General features: G+C 39.0%; 1 protein-coding gene across 1 annotated transcript in view; it reads left to right on the forward strand.

Annotated features, from left to right (window-relative positions):
• eys (eyes shut homolog) overlaps window positions 1-20,851 on the forward strand; it is a 106,667-nt gene that overhangs the window by 70,085 nt on the left and 15,731 nt on the right. Inside the window, exons 40-42 of the mRNA XM_049736222.2 lie at window positions 661-837; window positions 6,463-6,613; window positions 13,579-13,687. Of these exons, the coding sequence (XP_049592179.1) occupies window positions 661-837; window positions 6,463-6,613; window positions 13,579-13,687 (437 nt within the window). The remainder of the gene's footprint in view (window positions 1-660; window positions 838-6,462; window positions 6,614-13,578; window positions 13,688-20,851) is intronic.

Genomic DNA, 20,851 nt, shown 5'->3' on the forward strand with positions numbered 1-20,851 from the left:
CAAATTTTTAAAGATGGAGGTTGAGAAACCTTCTCTAAATAGAAGAGGAGGCCTATTAGACCATCCAGTATCTCCCATCGACAAAAGAGTCCTTTCATACGTACCATCCATCCATCCGTCCATCTTTTTCCGCTTATCCGGGGTCAGGTCGCAGGGGCAGCCCAGACTTCCCTCTCCCGTGTTCCCAGGCCAGCTGAGAGACATAGTCTCTCCAGCGCGTCCTGGGTCGTCTACGGGGTCTCCTACCTTTCATACTTACCAAAGAGTTTTTTCGCCTAAATTATATAACCACTTTTGGCATCTCTAGAGCAGTGGTTCTTAACCTGGGTTCGATCGAACCCTAGGGGTTCGGTGAGTCGGTCTCAGGGGTTCAGCAGAGCCTCGACCGCAGAGGTCCGTGTTGGATTTGTTATTTGAACAAGGTGATGATCATGTGCGGCTCATTTTGTGCACCAGTAAAACACATTTATGTCTTGAATTTGAAAAAAAGCATAATTACATTTTACTCTAAAAAGGGCTTCAATGAATGCGCATATGAAACTGGTGGGGTTCGGTACCTTCAACAAAGTTAAGAAGCACTCCTCGAGAGAGATGTTTCCTCAGATGTTTCCTCTTATATAAAAGATTTATGATCTTATTTTCTTGTTTTTGCTTTTCCAGATTCCAAAGTGTACATCCCATCTTTTGATGGCACATCTTACTTGGAGCTGCAACCTCTCACATCCATCCTTCAGTCCTCGGACACCAGCAATAATGTACCGCCCCCTGTCAAGGACAGCAGCGTTATTCTCCATTTGACTGTGAAAACTCGATCTACGCAAGGCACCATCCTCTACAGTGAGTACAGTCTCATTTTTATGTATAAGGGAACTTGAGCAATGCGGCAAGCACAGATAAAGCAGAATAATATGCATTTCTGTACAATCCAATTATGGTGATTGTGTTTAATGTTGCTTTTTCCTTGCAGATGTCCTTGCGAGTGCAAATTACCTAACAGTTCTCATAATTGTGATATTAATGTCTAATGTGGTGCTGCTTTCATCGGAATTCAAATCTGTACTCCATTAAAAAAAATCAACCTTCTCAACAAACTTTTCGTAATTTATATAACTATAAATCTTCAGCCTCTTAGTGGTAAAAGCTAAATTGGCAATGTTGTAATACAACAAGCATCGATAAGAATACTGATGATGAGGCATCAGTTACTCGTGAATCGAGTAAGGTGTAGAAAATCATGGATGGATAGGCTTTTCTACATATTTTTACAGTTATTAACTTGGTATAAAATTAATCCAAACAATATCTTGATTTTGATTAATACTTTTAGGAGCTGTGTGTTTCATTTAAACCAGCCATGTCTGGGTATTTCATATGCTGTTGTGTTGTATTTCCTACACTTCCTATTCATACATGTGTCTTTAGTATTTAGAAGGACTTGTTGGAGTTCTCAATTGTGCACTTTGTAACATTTTCCCGCTTGTTGCTGAATTTCCAGCTAAGTGCAATATGGGGTCAATGAGGCACATCTCCCATGGTATTTAATGATGGGTGATGGTTCTGCAATTCAGCATTGAGCAGGCCATTAATCCCCAACTACCAAATCCAAATCTTGTGTGGAATATCCACTATTTTTCTATGATGACAATCCCTGAAACTGTCAGCCCTATCTAATGCAAGAAGGCAAGCAACCAGGATCGGTATTATAATAACAGATATTCATGTTTTGTGATTGAGTTCACGCTGTTGGTGTTTAACATGCAGGAAATCATTGTTATTTTTAGGAAATTATACTTTGATGGTCAAAAAGAAAGACTTTTTTTCTGAAAATGATCAGATGTAACATTTCAACCCTGACTGCAATACCACTTATGATTCCTGGTGTGCACCACCATTATAAGAACACCTTCCTTTCCAGAAAGCCATTTTATAACATGATCTTTCCAGACCATTGATGGTTGTAAAAGAGTCGTTTGTGCGCATTGTCTGCCAACCGTGTTCTCTATCCAACCTTTTTTTTTTTTTGGTCTATTTGTTGAGGAGGTCAAGGAGCACATCTAGAAACACCTCCCTGGCTGTGCTGATTGAAGATGATCACTCACCACTTGTTACTGTGGTTGCTCTCACAAGCATCTGTTTATTTGGGAAATTTAATGCGTTCAAATAGAACAATTTGACCCAATTTCCAACAAATTAGGCTGTTGTTTTATTTTGGCAAAACAACCCAAAGTTGGGTCAAAGTTGGAAATTCTTAAGAGTGTAGTAAAAGCAAAACTAGTGGAGGGAAACACGTCACGATCTATGTGCTCACAAACGGAAAAAGATTAGTGTTTTTCATTGTTCAATCAGTCTTATAATTTAATATGAATATGATTCTGATTCTGAATATGATTCTGTTATGTGATTTTTAAGGGGCAACTTCACAATTGCGTGACTTCTCTGTCACAATAGCGAAAATTGTGACCACAGTGCACATGGTGGGACTTGTGTTTCTAAGGCTACAGAACAAAGCAAGTAAATAAAACTGAACAAAGCAATCCGCAAATGAAGGCAGGAGTTGATTGCTGCAGGAGCGAGGGCAGCAAGGGTTGAGTTGACCCGCACATTAACTGTGAAGCTCTACATTGTCCTGCCAGCTCTTTTGTTCTCTAGACCTGCTCACCCATGAATACGCTCTGTCTCTTGTAGCAGAGGGACATTTTGATATGTTGGCAAGACACCACTGTGTATAGCCTCATAACAATAGAGCATTGTTTGGGGGTCACTCAATTACGGGTCATTTTTTTTCAGAGAAGAGAAAGCCTGGGCCATGTTAATTGAGTCTGATTTACAGTATATCTATTTGATTATTGTGTCAAATTATTCGGTTACCACTTGACCTTTTATGGCAATATGACAATGTAGGGAAAATAATTAAAAGACTGAGGTATGTGTTATTACGTAATGTAGCTTTCTAACTGTATTCCAAAAATTATATGTGGTCTTGGAAAATGTTTAAGATTATTTTTGCAGTGTTGAAAATATGATGCCCGAATGAGTGCAGCCACCCTGATCCCGCAAGGCTATCTTTGCCCTGTGTGACTCCACAGTGAGGCGCTTGCAAGTCCAGTGGAACTCTAACCTCGATGGATTGCGTGGTGATTACCCATGATTTATTCTGCCCCAGACGGGCACAGACATCACAACATTCATCTCAGAGCTGCAACCTAGATTAACCTCTTATCCGTGGCATTCCCGTCCAGTTCGTGGCCTCTCATTTACATTTCCAGAGTCATTATGCATGGCAATACAGGCACAGGGCATCCTCTGTAACATCATCAAAATATTTATTTTCTGGTGCTGCTAAAAGGAAGAAGCAGCAATTAGCTGCTCCAAAACTGATTTCAAAATGTCCTTTTTTAAAATTAAAAGGTCACATTGTAAACAAGACAATAACACTGCATGAATGAGAAATGCATTTTTACCTTTGCCAGGGAGATTTTTTCAGTCCTCTTTGTGACATACACTCTTACCCCAAATATAATGAACTGTAATTAATGAGGAATGCTGAGCTCATTAGTTTTTCCCTAAATCTTTACAACTAAGGAGCTGTTATTTAATCAGCCCTAAATTGTAACCTAACACCATGATATTCTTTTTAAATATGTGATTGAAACTGCTGCTTGCACAAGATTAACAGTGTACATGAATATGAAGAGTGTGTTTTGATGAATTGGATTGAATTTTCCTGGATCGAATTTGTTGGAAATTATTCTGCTGGGTACTTACTTGCAAAGGTTTCAAGGTACACTTATTGAGGCCAGTAAGCGTATATTCACATTTTGATTTTGGAGCTTCAAAAGGTGAAAGAAAAAAACTAACATTACTGGAGAGAATTACATCACCTCAGGTCTAGGAGGAGGAGAACTTCACTACGATCAGCTATGATCACTGTGAATTACATCATGTCGAATGAGCCTAATTTTTTCACCTTCACCCTGTCAAGACTCAGCGCCTCTTTTATTAGCTGCCATCAGTCATCTGGCTTTGATTTTAAGCAAGCTCTCGTCTCGGTCTTCACAGATTTTCTCAGATTAGTCAGAAAACTGACTACACTGATGACATGTCATCCTTTCATTTTTACGCTCACAACAATCGGTTTGAAGATTGAAGTGAATGCTGTAATTGCCCATTATATTTAGTTCTGTTTGAACAACCTAATATTTTTCTACACTGTTTATCTTTGGCTGTACACACAAGCCAAGAAATAGGTTACGATTCTTGTCAAGGAATGAAATGGATGTTCAGAAAGCATACATGGAGGGCACGGTGCCTTTTATCTGGTAATGCTTCCTGGCGTATGGCACAGTATCACTCACATCAGAGGATAGCAACTGGGGAAAAAAAACTCCTGAGATCAAACAGACAAAGTTAATCAGAAGAGAACCAAGAGACATGCATTGAGATGCAAAGAATCCCTCTGCCAGACCTGTTTTTTTTTTACTCATCTCTAGTTTTTTTCTTTATACCTTCTCCCTGAAGCAAACATGTATATCTCCCCCAGGACTTCAATTGTCAGCTCTGGCACAGAAAGCCGAGGCGGTGGGGTAAGGAAGAGAGAGGGCAAGGATGGAAGAGTGAGGAAGGGGAAAAATGCATGACAGAATCCGCCGAAAGGACGAAAGCTTCGTTAGGCTGGGTGCAGAGTAACAGGACCACGGGGATGTCATCAATGTTGAAAAATGGAAACTAAAAAGATGGGGCAGTGTTGACATGGTAAATAATACTTGTCGGCAGGTGAATAACGGCAGGAGCTGAGAAACTGCTTCCAGTGGAGACTCGAGTTCTTTCTCTTCCAAGTGTGTTTTTTGGTTCTTTGGAGGATTGTTGACCTACATGATTGTGTCAATTATGAAATTATGTACTTGGCTGGGGGTGACCATATTTTGGTTCTCAAAAAGAGGATAGAACTTGTTGGGCATGGACTACAGTATGACCGTATTACAGTGATACCTACTAAGTTGGTCTGGCTTCGGGACCCACGATCATTCTGTAAACAAATTGTGACCTAAATAAAGGAAAATATTCTACATTTCAATATATTTCTTGAAAATATGCTGCAGACTTAACAAAATGTCGTTGTATGCTAACTAGCTTCATTTTTAATGAAAAACAAAGAAAAGAGTGTGATGATTAGAAAGAAAAATATTCCCTAAGCACTCAACTGGGTGCATTTTAAATAAAAAAGGGAACGCAAACTCCAAAACATAGACATAGACTATAATTATCTGAAGATAACCTATCCAACCAGATATCTTTGTGAAGTGTTTTACTTATAATTGATAGGGTTCATCTAGCAAACATAAATTGTAGATGAGAAAGGTGATGTTTACCTTAATATTTTACTAAGCATAATGTGTAGTTAAATTATGGTTTTAACAAGCACTTCCGATTGCTTTGAACTCTCCCTTGTCGTGCTATTTTATCAGAGAAGAGGAGTCGTACAGAAGACGGTGGATTATCTGAACACGATTTCCCTTCTGCGGTCCGTTCAGATAATATGTCACAGTTAAGAGCCTCACAGTCTCAGCTTATGATGAGAAAGACCTCCAAGTCAGCTTATAACAAGCATTATCAAACTCCAGTATTAAGCTAAGCATGGCCTATCTGTGAGAAAGAGACGGGGGATTTTCAGGATGCCGGTCTTATCCTGGAGGAATTGTTGAGCGCTGTCATATCAGTGGCTTTGCAGCCTCGAAACAACAAGCTCAGCTTTTGCACCAATTCCTGTCATCTGTTTCCATTCTTTCTTGCTGCCATCACTTCATCACGAATGGCAGGAGTATTACAAAGACATACTGTACTGTGTCTCTACGGCCTGCTCGATTCTACAAAGCACTTTGGCTCAGTCATCACTGTCATGATGAAATCAAAATGGTCAACACTGTTTATGTTTGCCTCATGACCTTTTGTGCAGTGTTCCTCGATGGAATTGGAGGTCTCGTCGCAGCATTCTTATGTCTTCTTAGGGAGTTATGCAGGATTAGAGAGCTTCGTCTTTCCTTCACCTTGCTGTAGATCCTACGAGCGTGTGTTTGGGGATGAACTCTCCAGTTGCCCGTCGGCTCCGGCACTGTATTGCTTAGCTGTAGACTCTCCCACTGGGGTATGATGTAAATGAGGCTGGAAATTGAGTGTGTGTGCATGTGTACAGGCTGTGAGATACAACGTGTGAATGATGTAGCTTGGTCATAGATGAATGTGCAAGATGGAGTCTGATAGTGAAAGCATTTAGAAGTATGCTGTGAAAAATCTAGTATCTAGTCGTAGATACTAGAAAAAAAACTAAAAGAAATTTAAAACTGACATGTTTCTGAACGTATTTGGAAAAAGTGCCCATTTCTTTCTAACCTTAAGTTATAGCAGGCAAATAAAACACTGGACATTTACTGACAAGAAAATAAAATTCATTTCTTTCTTTTTCAGCCCAGGAGCAAAAATTTGGTGGCAATTTCCTTCACGTGTTCCTTCAAGATGGAAGTCCTGTTGCTGAACTTAGATGTGGTAGTAAACAAGTTCTCAATGTGACCGCCAGCGAGACTATCAACAATAACAGATGGATGTCAATGGCAGTTAGGTAAGTATCACTCCTTTCCCCAATTACAGTACTAAGGGAAGTGTTTACTTCTCATTTAATGATTGTAGGACACCATGGGTTCAAATGGAATTTTTTCAAGCTTCACTATCCATATGCATTTGCATGTCTAATCCAGATCGAAGTGATCACGCTGTTTTAGTCTGAGAGGAGAGAGAATTTGCCATGGTACTCTGCCCCCGTATAAGCCTTAAACGTGGAACGTTTGTATTCATATGCAAATTAATACATGGCGTCATGCGGTTATGTTTGAGCAGCTACGACCTGCTTTTCTAACATGAGAATTGGCCCCACAGTGTTAATCTGGTTTTTGCACAATTCGGTTCATTCCCCTCTGACGGTAAATGACTAATTGCTCACTTTGCTTCTATTTTAAAGCTTTCCTTCCATTAATTATTTCGCTTTGCTTTCTGCACACATGCCAAAACATGTTTGTAACATGGTTGAAGTTTGACAAACTTTGCATCAACTGATAATCTCAGAGAAGTTGAGGAACAAATTGCTTCAGTTTATTTTTTTAAGACACTCCTAAGCATTTCAGAAACAGAACCAGTTCACTTTAACTATCCTCAATTTCTTTGCATCCCGATTGCGTGCATAGCAACACAGATTTATTCGTATCTTACTTCAGTTCACTCCATTCCTATTTTGTTTTTATTTATGTGCACTCTTCGCAAGCCTGATATTGAATGCATTCCTAATAAAGTGCTATTTACCCACGTCATCACCGGCCTTGTTGAATTATTTGGACTCACCACCTCTTACATGATAAAAAAATCACAGCTTGTCTAGCCTCTTTGTCAGAAAAACAAGAACACATTGTTTGACCGGCCACGACCTGGGTCAGAAATGGCACCATTCCGTAAAAGAATGATGGAATAAATCAACCTTTTCTCTCATTTGAATGAGAATGTGCTGGATGAACATCCCAGCAAGCGCTGCAAAGAAAAAGCCTCTTCCTTTTCTTTGCTGTTTATCCATGCTGGGCTCTTATGTGCTGCAGTTTTTATAATGACATAATTGCTCCCACAAGTAGTTGGAAGGATGAGTGCAAATCAACACATTAAACAACGTGGAGGGTCTATTTAAGTGACATTAAAAGCCCTCTGGTGGGTAATCTACACAGCTGCTGCACCTGCTCTCAGGTTTGCAGTGAGCCATCTAATCTATTGACAGAATTTTGGTGCAAAAACACATTTTTGAAACTTCCTCTTTTTCTTTGTTCTCATCAAAATCTCACTGCTTCTTCTGTCAAAGACTCAACAGCGTGTAGTGGCTTTTTCGCTAAAATGGTTATACATAGAGGAACGTTTTTTTTTTTTTTTCTTAGTGTTGTATGTTTAAAATGACAATATGACTACTTCTGCTTATGAGCGCTAACAAAAACAAATTCTACAAGAAATTGTGGTACAATAAATGTTTACTATAACAACAAATACATAATGAGCAGATAATCAGGGGATACTAGAATTACACACATTATTGCTGAGAATAGCCTCTCTCTGGGACTGCATTGTTTCATTTTTCCTGCACTTTTGTTTTGAAGAGCTCTAATAGAACGTTACAGGAGCCAAGACTAAAGGCCACCACTGCACTGTTATGTTATTGCACATCATGGAGTGTGCACAAGGGATCCAGTGTAATTTTTCATTGAAGCACATTTTTGCTGTTGGCATCGCTATAGATAATAGTACACTTTCCCTCACTTTTTGTGGTAGCTTTAACTTGGCATAAATTAGCTACATTATAAACATATTTACTCATCATGTTGTACATTATTTGTTTGGAAAAATGCAGGTAAGTCTTTTTGCTTCTCGATAAGCAGGCAGCACACATTTGTCTCATCTGATGTAATAATAATCAATATGGGTCAGGTGAAGGCAGGAGTTTTAAATTCCTGCCAAGCAGTTCTAAGGTTCTGCTTTCGAATCTCAGGTCTGGCTTCCCGGCTCCTGTTCTCCCACACCACACAATTGCCGTCGCTGCAGCGCGACTAACTTGACACAAGCAATGCATCTTTGATGTAGGAGCATAATATGCATCATTTGTTATTGACCTTTCCAGTCCCCTCATGACCTTGAATGAGATAAGCCTTATAGAAAATGAATGGCTTGATGGATTGTATCACATATGCAACCCTGAAACCAAAGTGTCACCCCCTACCCCCCGTACAAACAAATCCCACAATGAACCCGGTTTAGAGGAAAGTCAAAACTAAAGTAATCAGTACTGTAATTAGTGTCCCAGTGAATAATGGGCAGATCATTCTTTTTGCAATGCAGCGTTTTAATTAGAAAAAGACAACTGATTACCTATTCTAGCTGCAACAATTGGCACAAGCCATCTTTTGGATTCTCCAAATGGCTTTTAATACCCTTCTTGATTACTGAAGGAGTAGATTGATTTTTTTTTTTTTTTTTTTTAAGGCGGCGCATTGCTGTGCAGTCATGCTCATTATTTTACATACTGTGGCAGAATTTGTGAAATAATGCTTACCAATGCTACACGTTACAATTTCTGCCAGATTATGAGAATTTTTTAACACAACTCTATGTTGGTTACACATTGTGATCAAACATTTTGGATTAAATTGCTTCAGTTGGTCAGTCAGGATTTGACCATATGACTAATAGGCAAACTAACTAAACCTCGTAATGTAATTTTCAATTAGCGCAACGACAGCCCCCTTTTTAAAAATTAAAAAAACTTTTCTTTTCAGTGTTATGTTTTCTTAGCGTGTGAAATTAAAGGCTGTAAGTGTGACATTGGACAGAAATGTGCAAGTCTCACACTCAATGCGTGAGTGTTGACAGCTCTGGTGTTGCCTCAAATCTGAACTGTGTTGGTCTTTGTTTTGGACAGTAAAACAGGTTGCATTCTGTGCATCGGTGAAGTGAGAAATCAGTCATATTGGGTCACGGAGAGAGGTGATCATGGCTCATTTCTCTTGTAACACATCTGAAAGATGTTTTATAAGGTTGTGGCAACTTTCTGTAACACCTCCAAACGCCATCGTGGATCTTGTGTTGTATACAATCTACAGGTTCTTGCTTGTTTGTCATTTCCTTTGGCTTTTCTGTGGGAGAGCTTTGTGATGGCACCAAAAAAATGTACCCAGTCATGTTAAGGAGACGATTATGATAAGCTGTAAATGGAACTTTGATGGCTAGTGGAACTCAAGGATGGATGCCAATAGCTGATCTCATTGATTGATTAGAGGATGAAGAGTTTTTTCCTGAGAAAATGTGTCCTCATTCTGCAGTCACCCCTATTTAGGATTCACTGAGGGAGCAACAGAAGCTAACTCAAGTCAAAAGCAGTCATTTAAAAGCTCTGCTGTGATACAGAGTGACTGAAAATAATACATGATCATTAATTAATAGGAGTCAAATCTGCTGAAGTGATGGAACAGGTGGCGACTGTCTTGCTTGTACATTTAATGCATTTGACCTATTTACACTCACTGCTCGCAGGTATGAAACGCCACGTTGCTCTTCCCACAGACAAAGTGAGGCGCTAGGTGAGCTGCAAATTCTGAATTCACGACTAACAGATTCCACATTATGGTGTGCTTCTTGTAAGTTTATGAAAAATGATTATAATAATAAGCCTTCAAGAGGCGCTGAGAAGTGTTGCATAGGCTTCGCGTGCAGCGTTTTACTGCCATCTGTCGCCAAATCCTTCAGATGTTTTATGCAATGGTAATATTTTAATGATCTAGTGTAACCATTAATTATCCGTCGGGCACCGTGAAGGAGACATGTTCAAAAAGGACGACTTTAATCAATACTTTTTGTTTCAAGATGCAGTGCTGAAACTACTGAAATGCAAAGTGTCTCAGTTGTATTAAATTAGTCACGTAGCAGAAAGGCCAAATGAGGATATCTGAGATGACAAAAAAACAACAAGCTATGATTAGAGAATTACCCAGATGAAGTAATGCATAAGTAATGGTTGAGTGAAAATAATCACCGCCATATTGTGGTTGTGTGTACTTAGAGAAAATGAAATATTCATACATATTTGTTTGTTTTCCTCAAGTGGCGCTACAGTCGGTCCTGCGAGACGAGGCACTGAATGGTGCACAAGGGAGGAAATTACACGGTGCCTTTTTCTCTTTTGTTTCAGTAATCACGCTTTTGTCTGTGGGTGCTTTTATTTTGACACTCATAGTTCACAGCATTAGGAACAGCTGTGTGATACAATGACATCCAGTAACAAAGTTCTGCCTTTTTGAAATTAATATTTGTTAATAATTGTTAATATTGTTGCGATGACAACTTAGTTTCTCGTGACGCAGTTACATGGATGATGTTGGTGATGAGGATGGGGTTGATGAGCACCTGAGGGGGGACTCTTCCCCTCCTTTACATGCATACTAGATGATGTAAAGAAGTCCTCTTCATGAATAGTCATTTGTGCCTTCGAGCAGGACCACTAAAGATGAGCTTGGTGGAGCATCACGAGTGAAGTCGTTTTATCATGTTTGCTTTGTGAACATGCTCTGTGAGTTTCACGGAGAACATCTTTGCAGTATTTGCAGAGGCATTACAAAAAGATGTTACGAAGAGAAATAATCGAACGACATTTCCTATGTACCTAATGGATTTCCAAAAGTTGCTTTTTCCATGTGTAAAATTAACTTTGGGTTTGGAAGTGGAAGTGCTTTTAAATCCTTGAAATTATTACTATTGCTTTCATTACAGCTTTGGAAAACTTCAACGGTAGAACAATACATCTTATGTGTTTTCCATTAATGTAGTCAACTTAAGCAATCACAAAGCATGGATATATTTGTTTTGGGCAAAATATATTTTTTCACATCGTTTTAACAGATGTTAATGTGTTGAAAAAGGATAAATGGTTTTTAAATGGCTGTAATTTGATTCGGGTAAAGGTATTGACCATAAATTTACTCAGCATCATGATATATCAATAAAGTGGGTTATATATTTTCATTTATTTCTTTATTTATTCATTCTTTTTTTTTGTTATATGTTTTTGTTTTATTTATTTTTTGTTTTAATTAAACCAGATATTTGAAAACCACATTTATAATCATTGACCTCGAACTACACAGCGAAAATAGTGAAGGATTGTTACAATTTAATGAAATATTAATAATCACCGAGTATGGTTGGTACGCTCCTTCCAGAGACAGTTCTTTGATGCATGCTTCTAACTTTGAAAATTAAAAACTCAGAATTCCGCACTAAAACTCCAGAGCTGACCTATCTAGCCTGTGTGCATGAACCAATGAAGACAACCAGGATGAATAGCAAAACATCATCTAACACTACCTGAACAGCCTAGTTACGATCAATACAATGCCCCGAGAAGACATTCCTGGGTGATTGTGAGGAGTGCATTAAGTGGGAAATAAAAGTTTGCTGTGTGAGCCACTTAAGCAACAATGCTTGTAAAAATACATCTTAAAGTGGTTTAAATGTGCTCATTCAGTAAACAAATATGCTCTTGCATGTGAAAGGATAATCACTAACTAGAACATATTTTACTGTGTTGCCATTCTTCAATTTGATGGTTTTGCCTAATAGCTGTGCCATTGCTCAACGTATTCCCATTTAACCACTATTCCAGCCTACTACCAGTCTGTATTGTAAGTGCATTTGTATCCCTTTATTATGTCATATAAAATAAGCATTTAGTCTGTTTGTACATGGCGTACAACTGAAGAGCAACGACATCAGAGGTGTCCTGGCTGTTCCACCATCATAATAGATTATCAACATTAGTGATCAAGGGTTGCCAGGCAATGACATTCATGCAGCTGCATCGTCTCATTTATTTATTTTCTGTTTATTAATTTACTGAATCTCTGTTAATTATGCAGCAAATTTTAATCAAAGATTTGTGAGTCCGGGAATGTATTTTTGGTGCTGATTTCAAGAATGCCATTACTGTTTTTCTAGCACATCAGGCTTTTGAGATATATTTATCTTGTGCAATATAGATTTTAACATGCGTTGTAATTCATGTATATAATGCTTCTGGCAATTTATTTATTCTTTTCTATATATATATATATATATATATATATATATATATATATATATATATATATATATATATATACGCGAGTGTGTGTGTATAGAAAGACCAATGTCATATATTTATGTTAATTGAGAAAGTAAAAATAAATTCTGCAAACAAGACTAATGACGCATTATTCCTAACATAAGGGTCTCTAAAATGTGTGTGGCATAGCTTGTAGAAGCTCATATATAATGCACACCCCTTATTGCATATTATGTACAAATGATGAAGTGGAGCGCGCAGTCACTTGACTTTGCCAAGCTGCCTTATGACACAAGTAGACCAGCTACTTAACATTGTGACTGCAACATTAATGACTGGTACAAATGTATATTTCCCTTGAGATGCCAAGAGAGGGTCAAATTATAAAATTGTCCTCAGACTCATTAGCTTTATAATGTATATCTCCTTTGTGCCCCCATTTTTTATCTTTAATTAATCCGGAATGACATAATGAGCACTGTAGTTTTATGTTATTTCATGGTGATAACATTTTTTGTATCGTACATGATGAGCTTGTAATACATTTTTATATCTAAATTTTAACACTAGATTATTTTTAAAATATTAAAACAAACCACCAAAGTTGTGGTCTGATTGGGTTTGCCCATCCTTGACTTTAGGTTACAGCTTGGGCTCCAAATACACCATTGCTTCCTATACCCAATCTAGCAGTGCATAAAGTTTGTCGTAAACTAGTGCGTAATGTATACATAGCGAGTTTATGATGTGGTCTCAATGGTAATATTAGTGGCTGCATTACAGCATCTGCTCAGTCTTTCCCTGCACAATATTTTCATGCTTTGCCAGATTTATTGTGCGATATTGTTGGTAGAGTGTTGTTTGATGAGCCTCTTCCTCGCTCACACTTTCACTCTCTCTCCTCTTAACAGATACAATCTGCCTACCGGCAAACAAGCAGGGTCATGTATGATTGAAATAGCAGTAAATAATAGCCCGGCTCATCGTCTCCAGGAGTCTGTGTCACTGCCCATGTCAGAGGTAACATGACCCTCCCGTACCTTTCACCCCTTGTACCACCCCAAAGGTGTTTTTATTTTTTGGGCCTTGTTAATGTATATCTTTAAACACGTTGTAAGTTGAACAGTATAAAAAATGTTCCTCAAAGTTCCAAAGTATCCCCACATCACACAACCTGTCAGAGTATCCCTCAAGAGAGAACGTATCAAAGGAAAAGTCATACACATAAATTTCACTTAGTTCACACAAAGTTTGCATGATATTCGTGTATTCTTTTCTCAGAAATTTAATAAAAGGCAGTTCATGGATTAAGTCATTCACAAGCCAGAAGTGAATGAAATATTCAGCACTGTACACGCAGCTGCTATACCTGTATAGCATGCGGTGACAATTACAACCAAATTTATAATTAAGGTAATACATTTTTATGCAAAATTGCAGGAACGTTTTTCTCCAAAAGCTCCAAGAAACAGAGCTCTATTTAATATTTAAAACTGCTGGGAAAGGCATCATTAAAACAAGAAAGCTTGGACCATTCTATGATGTCCCCAGTTAATGCGCTACTACGTAATATTGTGTGGCTGTGACAAATTTTTTGACAAGCAGTGAAAGAAGCACTAGGCCGATTTTTACCTGCTCATCTAGCTGGCCTGCCTCATTAGTTTGATTAACAGCGCTCATATTCAATTTTAGATGCATAATTTTCTTTATCCTTTTCAAAGGCACATAAAGGAGCTCGACCTTCCTGCAGGCTCAATATGCCATACCGCCCTTAATGTGATTTATGGCAATGGTCCCCAACCACCGGACCGCGGACCGGTACTGGTCCGTGGGTCACTTGGTACCGGGCTGCCAAGCCGCACAGGAATTTTTTTTTTTTATTTTTTATTTTTTTATCGACAATCAATTAATTCAGGTCAAGATGCTCGTCCCGGTCACGTGACAAGTTTCCCCAGTCGAGCCCGCAAAGCTAGCAAAAATGAGTAAGAATTTATTTAGAAAAATATTTTTAAAAATTGGCGATTCTCCCCCAATTACATCCGTCGGTTCAGGTCAAGACGCCCGTCTCGGTCACGTGACATGTCACCTCAGTTGAGCCCGCGAAGCAAGCAAAAATGAACAAGAAACAGAGATGTTTGGAAAGCTTCTTCGGAAAGGGAAAAAAGCCCAATGAGGAGACGGAACAAGAGGCTACAACTTCTAAGAAAAGGAAAGCTGCATTCAAAAGAAAATTTCTGGAGTCCTACTTAAAATATGGATTTATCACCACAGGTGATTCTGACGCGCTAAGCCCACTCTGCATAATATGTGGCGACAAGCTAGCTCACGAGGCAATGAAGCTTTCAAAATTGCTTTGGCACATGGAGACCAAGCATCCTGCATTAAAAGACAAACCTTAACCACTTCAGGTGTCATTGTCTCTGATTACACCAAGATGCGACTGGCTTGTTTCTGGTAGTGGTTAGTGCTCTGGATCCCAGTGATGAGAGTTCCAATCTCAGTGGGAACTTGAACATTTTATCCTGGAAAAATTTGCAACATAGTTGCTCGTGTGCTACCCCATGAAAACATTTTGGCATTGAACTATTTTTATTCATACTGTAAGAATTTTATCCTGGAAAAAAAGAAATTGCACTATTCGCTTGTTAGCTGCTCAATAAAACCATATATCCTGCAAGCCGTACAAGACAGGATTACATAGTCAAGTGGTTAGTCCTCTGGACTCTGAACGCAGCGACCTGAGTTCTAATCTCAAGGGGACTTCATGCATTTTATCCTTGGTTCGATCCCAGGTGTGAGAATATACCTGAATGTGCACTCATAGTGCAATTAACCCTTTATTTCATCATTATTTAAAAATCATGGTCAGAACTTAAATGAAAGTGAAAAGTGCCACATTCACCCTCACCCCCACTTTCTGAGGCCCCTCGAGGACTGGAGGTCGACACCCCTGGTTTAAATGAAAAGTGCCATGATTCGCATGTTAGCTGCTCAATAAAACCATATATCCTGCATATCATACAAGACACGGTTTCATGGTGTAGTGGTTAGTCCACTGGACTCTGAACCCAGCAACCTGGGTTCAAATCTCATGTGGCCTAAAACATTTTATCCTGGAAAAATTTGCAACTTGAAAACATTTTATTATTGAACTGTTCGCTTGTTAGCTGATCGATAAAACCATATATCTTGCATGCCATACAAGCCAGGTTTCCATAGTGTAGTGGATAGTACTCTGGGCTCTGAAGCCAGTGAACTGAGTTCAAATCTCAGAGTGACCTCAAGAATTTTGTCCTGAAAAAAAATTTGCTTGTTAGCTGCACAATAAAACCATATATCCTGGATGCTATACAAGCCAGGGCTACATGATGTAGTGGTTAGTCTTCTGGACTCTGAACCCAGTGACCTAAGTTCAAATCTCAGAGGGACTTCAAACATTTTACCCTGGAAAAATTGTGATTTCCCAATATTACCAACCCAAACCCCTAACTAGTGTTGGCTTGTGAGAGAACGATTTGTTCAAAAGACCAAAACTTTTCAGTGAACAAGAGGTTTTTCTTTAGTAGGTGTCAGTATGCCCATTGAAGCTGGTGCACCTAAAAATGGCAGTGTACCTAATGCATGTCCGAGTGATGTCACAGATCAACCAGCCAATCAGAAAGTGGGGGTGAGGGCGGGTGTGGCACTTTTCACTTAAACCAGGGGTGTTGACCTCCAGTCCTCGAGGGGCCGCGTTCCAATATGTTTTCCAAGTTACCCTCGTTAAACACACCTGCGTGAAAACTTTTAGCTCCTTTTGACCGTGAAAGAAGCTAAAAGTTTTCACGCACCTGCGCTTAACGAGGGTCACTTGGAAAACATGTTGGAATGCGGCCCCAAGGACTAGAGCTTGACACCTGTGACCTTTGACCATGATATTTCCCTAATAAAGTGGCCTGTTATTAGGTACACTTGAAAATGGCGGTGTACCTAATGGAGTGTCCAAGTGATGTCACAGATCAAACAGCCAATCAGAATGTGGGGGTGAGGGCGGGTGTGGCACTTTTCACTTTCATTTAAGATTTGCCCATGATTTTTAAATAATGATAAATTATGATGAAATAGAGGGTTAATTGCACTATGAAAGGACATTCAGGTATATCCTCACACCTGGGATCAAACCAAGGATAAAACATTTGAAGTCCCTCTGAGATTTGAACTGAGGTCTCTTGGTTCAGAGTCCAGAGGACTAACCACTACACTATGTAATCCTAGTCTATACATTCTGCAGGATATATGGTTTTATTGAGCAGCTAACTAGCGAATAGTGCAATTTTTTTCAAGGATAAAATTCTTACAGTGTACAAAATGTTTTCATGGGGGAGCAACAAGCAACTATGATGCAGATTTTTCCTGGATAAAATGCTCAAGTTCCCACTGAGATTTGAACTCACATCACTGAGAACAGAGTCCAGAGCACTAACCACTACACTATGAAACCCTGGCTTGTACGATGTGCAAGTTATATGGTTTTATTGAGCAACTAACATGAGAATCGTATGATACAAAATGTTCCAGGCTAAAACAAGTGCATGGCCTCTGAGATTAGAACTCGGGTCACTGGGTTCAGAGTCCTGAGACCTAACCACTACACTATGGAAACCTGGCTTGTGTGAGATGCAAGATATATGGTCTTATCGAGCAGCTAACATGCGAATAGTATAGAAAAGAACTGATCAATGCCGAAGTGGTTGTATGGGGGAGATATAGTGCACATCTTTCCAGGCTAACAGGTTCAAGTTTCGACTGAGATTTGAACTCACATCACTGGGATAAAAGTCCAGAACACTAACCACTACACTATGGCACCCCAAACCTAAGCCTAAACTACAAATGCCTAACCCTCCTCACTGTGTTATTCCTTTATACATTTCTACATCAGTCTGTTCATTCTTCATTTTTTTCTTCAATGCATTGTTGTATGTCAAGTTAAACCACTTGACCATTATTTTGTTTGAAAAAAATTGGAAATCACATTCCTTAACTCTCTATAATTATTTGAAGTTCATCACTAGGTGCCCACTGTTACTGTGTTAGGCAAGCTTTGCAATGATACTAGCCTTGTGAAAATGTTATTTAAAAAAATCCAAGCTCCAACTAGAGTAATGGACCGTCTCTCAAAGCAGGCATAGATGGCATCTCGATGGCTATAAAGAGGAACGATGATGATACGGTGCGAGGAGCGAAACCAGAGCTGGATGGGAAAGATGACGTGTGAAGGGGGCACTTCTAACTCACCAGTTGTTCTGTCAAATCCCCATGTAATGTTAATGAATCACCAGTCAAGCAGGGGGTGCCCCCTTGTAAACCTGGTGAAATCTCATAGTGGAAATCCTGCAACTCTGCCCCCAGTTAAACAATATTTGAAGGCAACGTCTCTGCCAGCAACCCCACATAAAGCACAGGCAACAACTGCTGCCAAGGACAATGGCTGCAGTACAGTTCTTGTTCTAAAGACAGCCTGCAATACTATGAGTCTTCTTTCAAGCTCATGAATATAACATAAGTACATGCTTCAAATGGACTCAGCTCATAAAAAGGGTAAACACACTTGAACTGTGTGTGATGTTATTACATACCAGTTTCTTCTCAACATGCAACTCTAGTGGCTCGTAAAGCATGGTCCCTTTGCTCTCTCTAAATGCATCTAGTCCAAACACTCTCAGGGAGTGATTTACGGAGGGTTCGCTTAGACGAATAGGTGCAAACGTGATTGCTAATGCAACAGATGTGGAGGTTCTTCTCCCAACCAGGACTGCTTCCGTCAGTTGCGTTAAAGTGCCAGAGTATTCTTTGTTTGTTGATCATTTTGCTCAATTAAAGTAAATCATTAAACCTGTGATGAATTGAGATGGATTATTGTATGCCTTTATATGCTGCATCTGAAAGGCTAGTGCAAACAGCACCGCTGTACGTAATGCAATGACGATGAGCTACAGGCATAATGAAAGGCAATCTTTATTGCTTGCCATTCATTCATTTTCTATATCACTTATCCACTTATTGCTTATTTGGGTTGAGCAGCAAACAAAAACTATTTTTTCATCATCCATTCAGCAATATAATTTGGGAGTTTCTTGCTGATTTAGGGTTGACTTTGATCCAGTCACCTATTTCATTTTTTTTTCTCTCTTATGTGGGTCATAATGGTGCACTGTGACAATTGTCTTGTGCTGGCTCTCTTATAGAAGTTTTGGAGGTGTGCTGTCCCGTTAACGGCGATGGACATTCCATACAAGTTAGATAAGGAGAACATGGATTTTTTCCAGTCGCTTGCTTCACCAACAAATTATTTAGGCAGTAGATTTATTCTTTGGAACTAAATATATACACTCTCCTGCAAAACTCTGTTGACTTTATAAGCTTTCAAGTGGCGCATTTGTTGTGTCGGTGACATCTGATGGCATTGAGCCAAAATTTCAAAAGATTATTTGGCCATGTGCCTCAATGCCGCCCTCCATTGCACCTCGCCGGAAACACCACCTTCAAGTCATGATGAATTATATTTTGGAGGGATGTCACAGTCATAAAAACTCCAACGTGACATATTCACACAGTTCAGCTTGGCAATATTCCATTCAGTGTAACGTATCAATTTCCACAATGGTGTGTTTGTCTATAAAGATGTTTATTGTCCGTGAATGCCATTTTAGTTTTTTTGCTGGGACAGAGAATACATTGCGATGACTTACTCTCAAAAACTCCGCCCGTACAATTTCTTTTTATTGTTTGTGACAACCTGGCTCCCATTAAAATACAGCCATGCCAAATAAAACATCAACTTTCCTAATGCATGACATGAGAAATCGGCATTTCAAAGTATAAGCCCCTAAAAATTTTCTTTATTGGCTGATATAAAATGAGGTTTTTCATTAGTATTTGTTCGTTTTGGAATAGCTTCTTAATAAACACCTTGCTATGTCAATATCTGTATATCCCAATCGCCTTTATTTTTATTCATATTTTTAATTAAAGAATGCATGGAGTGTCGCTCACTTTAATTAGTAGAAATCATAATTAATTTTAGAGCGGTCGAGTGCCTTTTGAGTGTCATGCGGTGAAAACAGGCTCGAATTAGCACAATGCTGGGAAAAGGAATGGAAGAGGGAAAATAAATTGTAAACATTGTAAAAATAAAATACCTCATTCATTTAAAGTTCTAAACTCAGAGGTGTATGGATGATAAAAATGAGAAAGCTCTGTTTTCCATTGTGCAATCCTCCTGAATGAGGTCATCTTATTTTCTTTCTTAAACTACTTGAAGTTTCATTTTTCCACAGAAAAGTTTTTTCCATTAAAGAGAGATTTCTCTTACCTTGCTGACAGTTCCGGCTGTCACTCCAGTCTTTGTCAGAGCTGTCACCACTTCCTTGTGTGACACTAAAAACAATCAATTCTGGGAACCTTCAAAATAAAACTTCCTGACTCGTATAAGGCTCTCAACATTTTTGATACCCCAGAAACCGAATTCACTGCAACCTATCATCTCTATTCAGTACTGCAATTTGGAGATTTTTAATGATTTGATTTGTAGCCAGTCGCAAGGAGTCATGCCACATCGCCTATGACAACAAAACGCCTTTAAATGCTTCATTTCCTTGTCTCTGGCACATTTCAGCGAGTTAATTCTCTGGCGCTGACCTCTCCCAGAGCAATTTTTGGTCAGTTCTGTCTCGATTTTGAAAAGCAATGGCAGGGGAGCAAATGAGACAGCTCGTGTTTGGTGGCACGCACAGCAAATTCGCGACTGAAAATATCCATGAATGACATCAATTAGTCTAAAATGGCTTAACTATTGTCAGCTTAGCATCAACTACCAAAAAAAATTAAGTCATTTGACTACCTATTCTCACAAATATGACCATATGAGCTTCAAACTGAGCATCATTAGTATAAATCTTAAGAGGAGACTCATTTTCTGCTGTCCATCAAAACATACTTCATTGTTTCAGACCACACCTCCCCATTCGCTGTTTAGTGGAGATGAGTGACCACACACACAAGACACTGAATAGGAAGCCTGATGATTTAAGTTAATTTACAGATGCAGCCCTTAAGGAAAGTCATAAAACATAATAATGGTGATGTTATTCTAATAGCCATGTGGCATCCTCAAAAGACTTCTTCCCAGAAGTTCACAACTCA

The sequence above is a fragment of the Syngnathus scovelli genome, chromosome 12 (assembly GCF_024217435.2).
Source record: "Syngnathus scovelli strain Florida chromosome 12, RoL_Ssco_1.2, whole genome shotgun sequence".
Classification (NCBI taxonomy): Eukaryota; Metazoa; Chordata; class Actinopteri; order Syngnathiformes; family Syngnathidae; genus Syngnathus; species Syngnathus scovelli.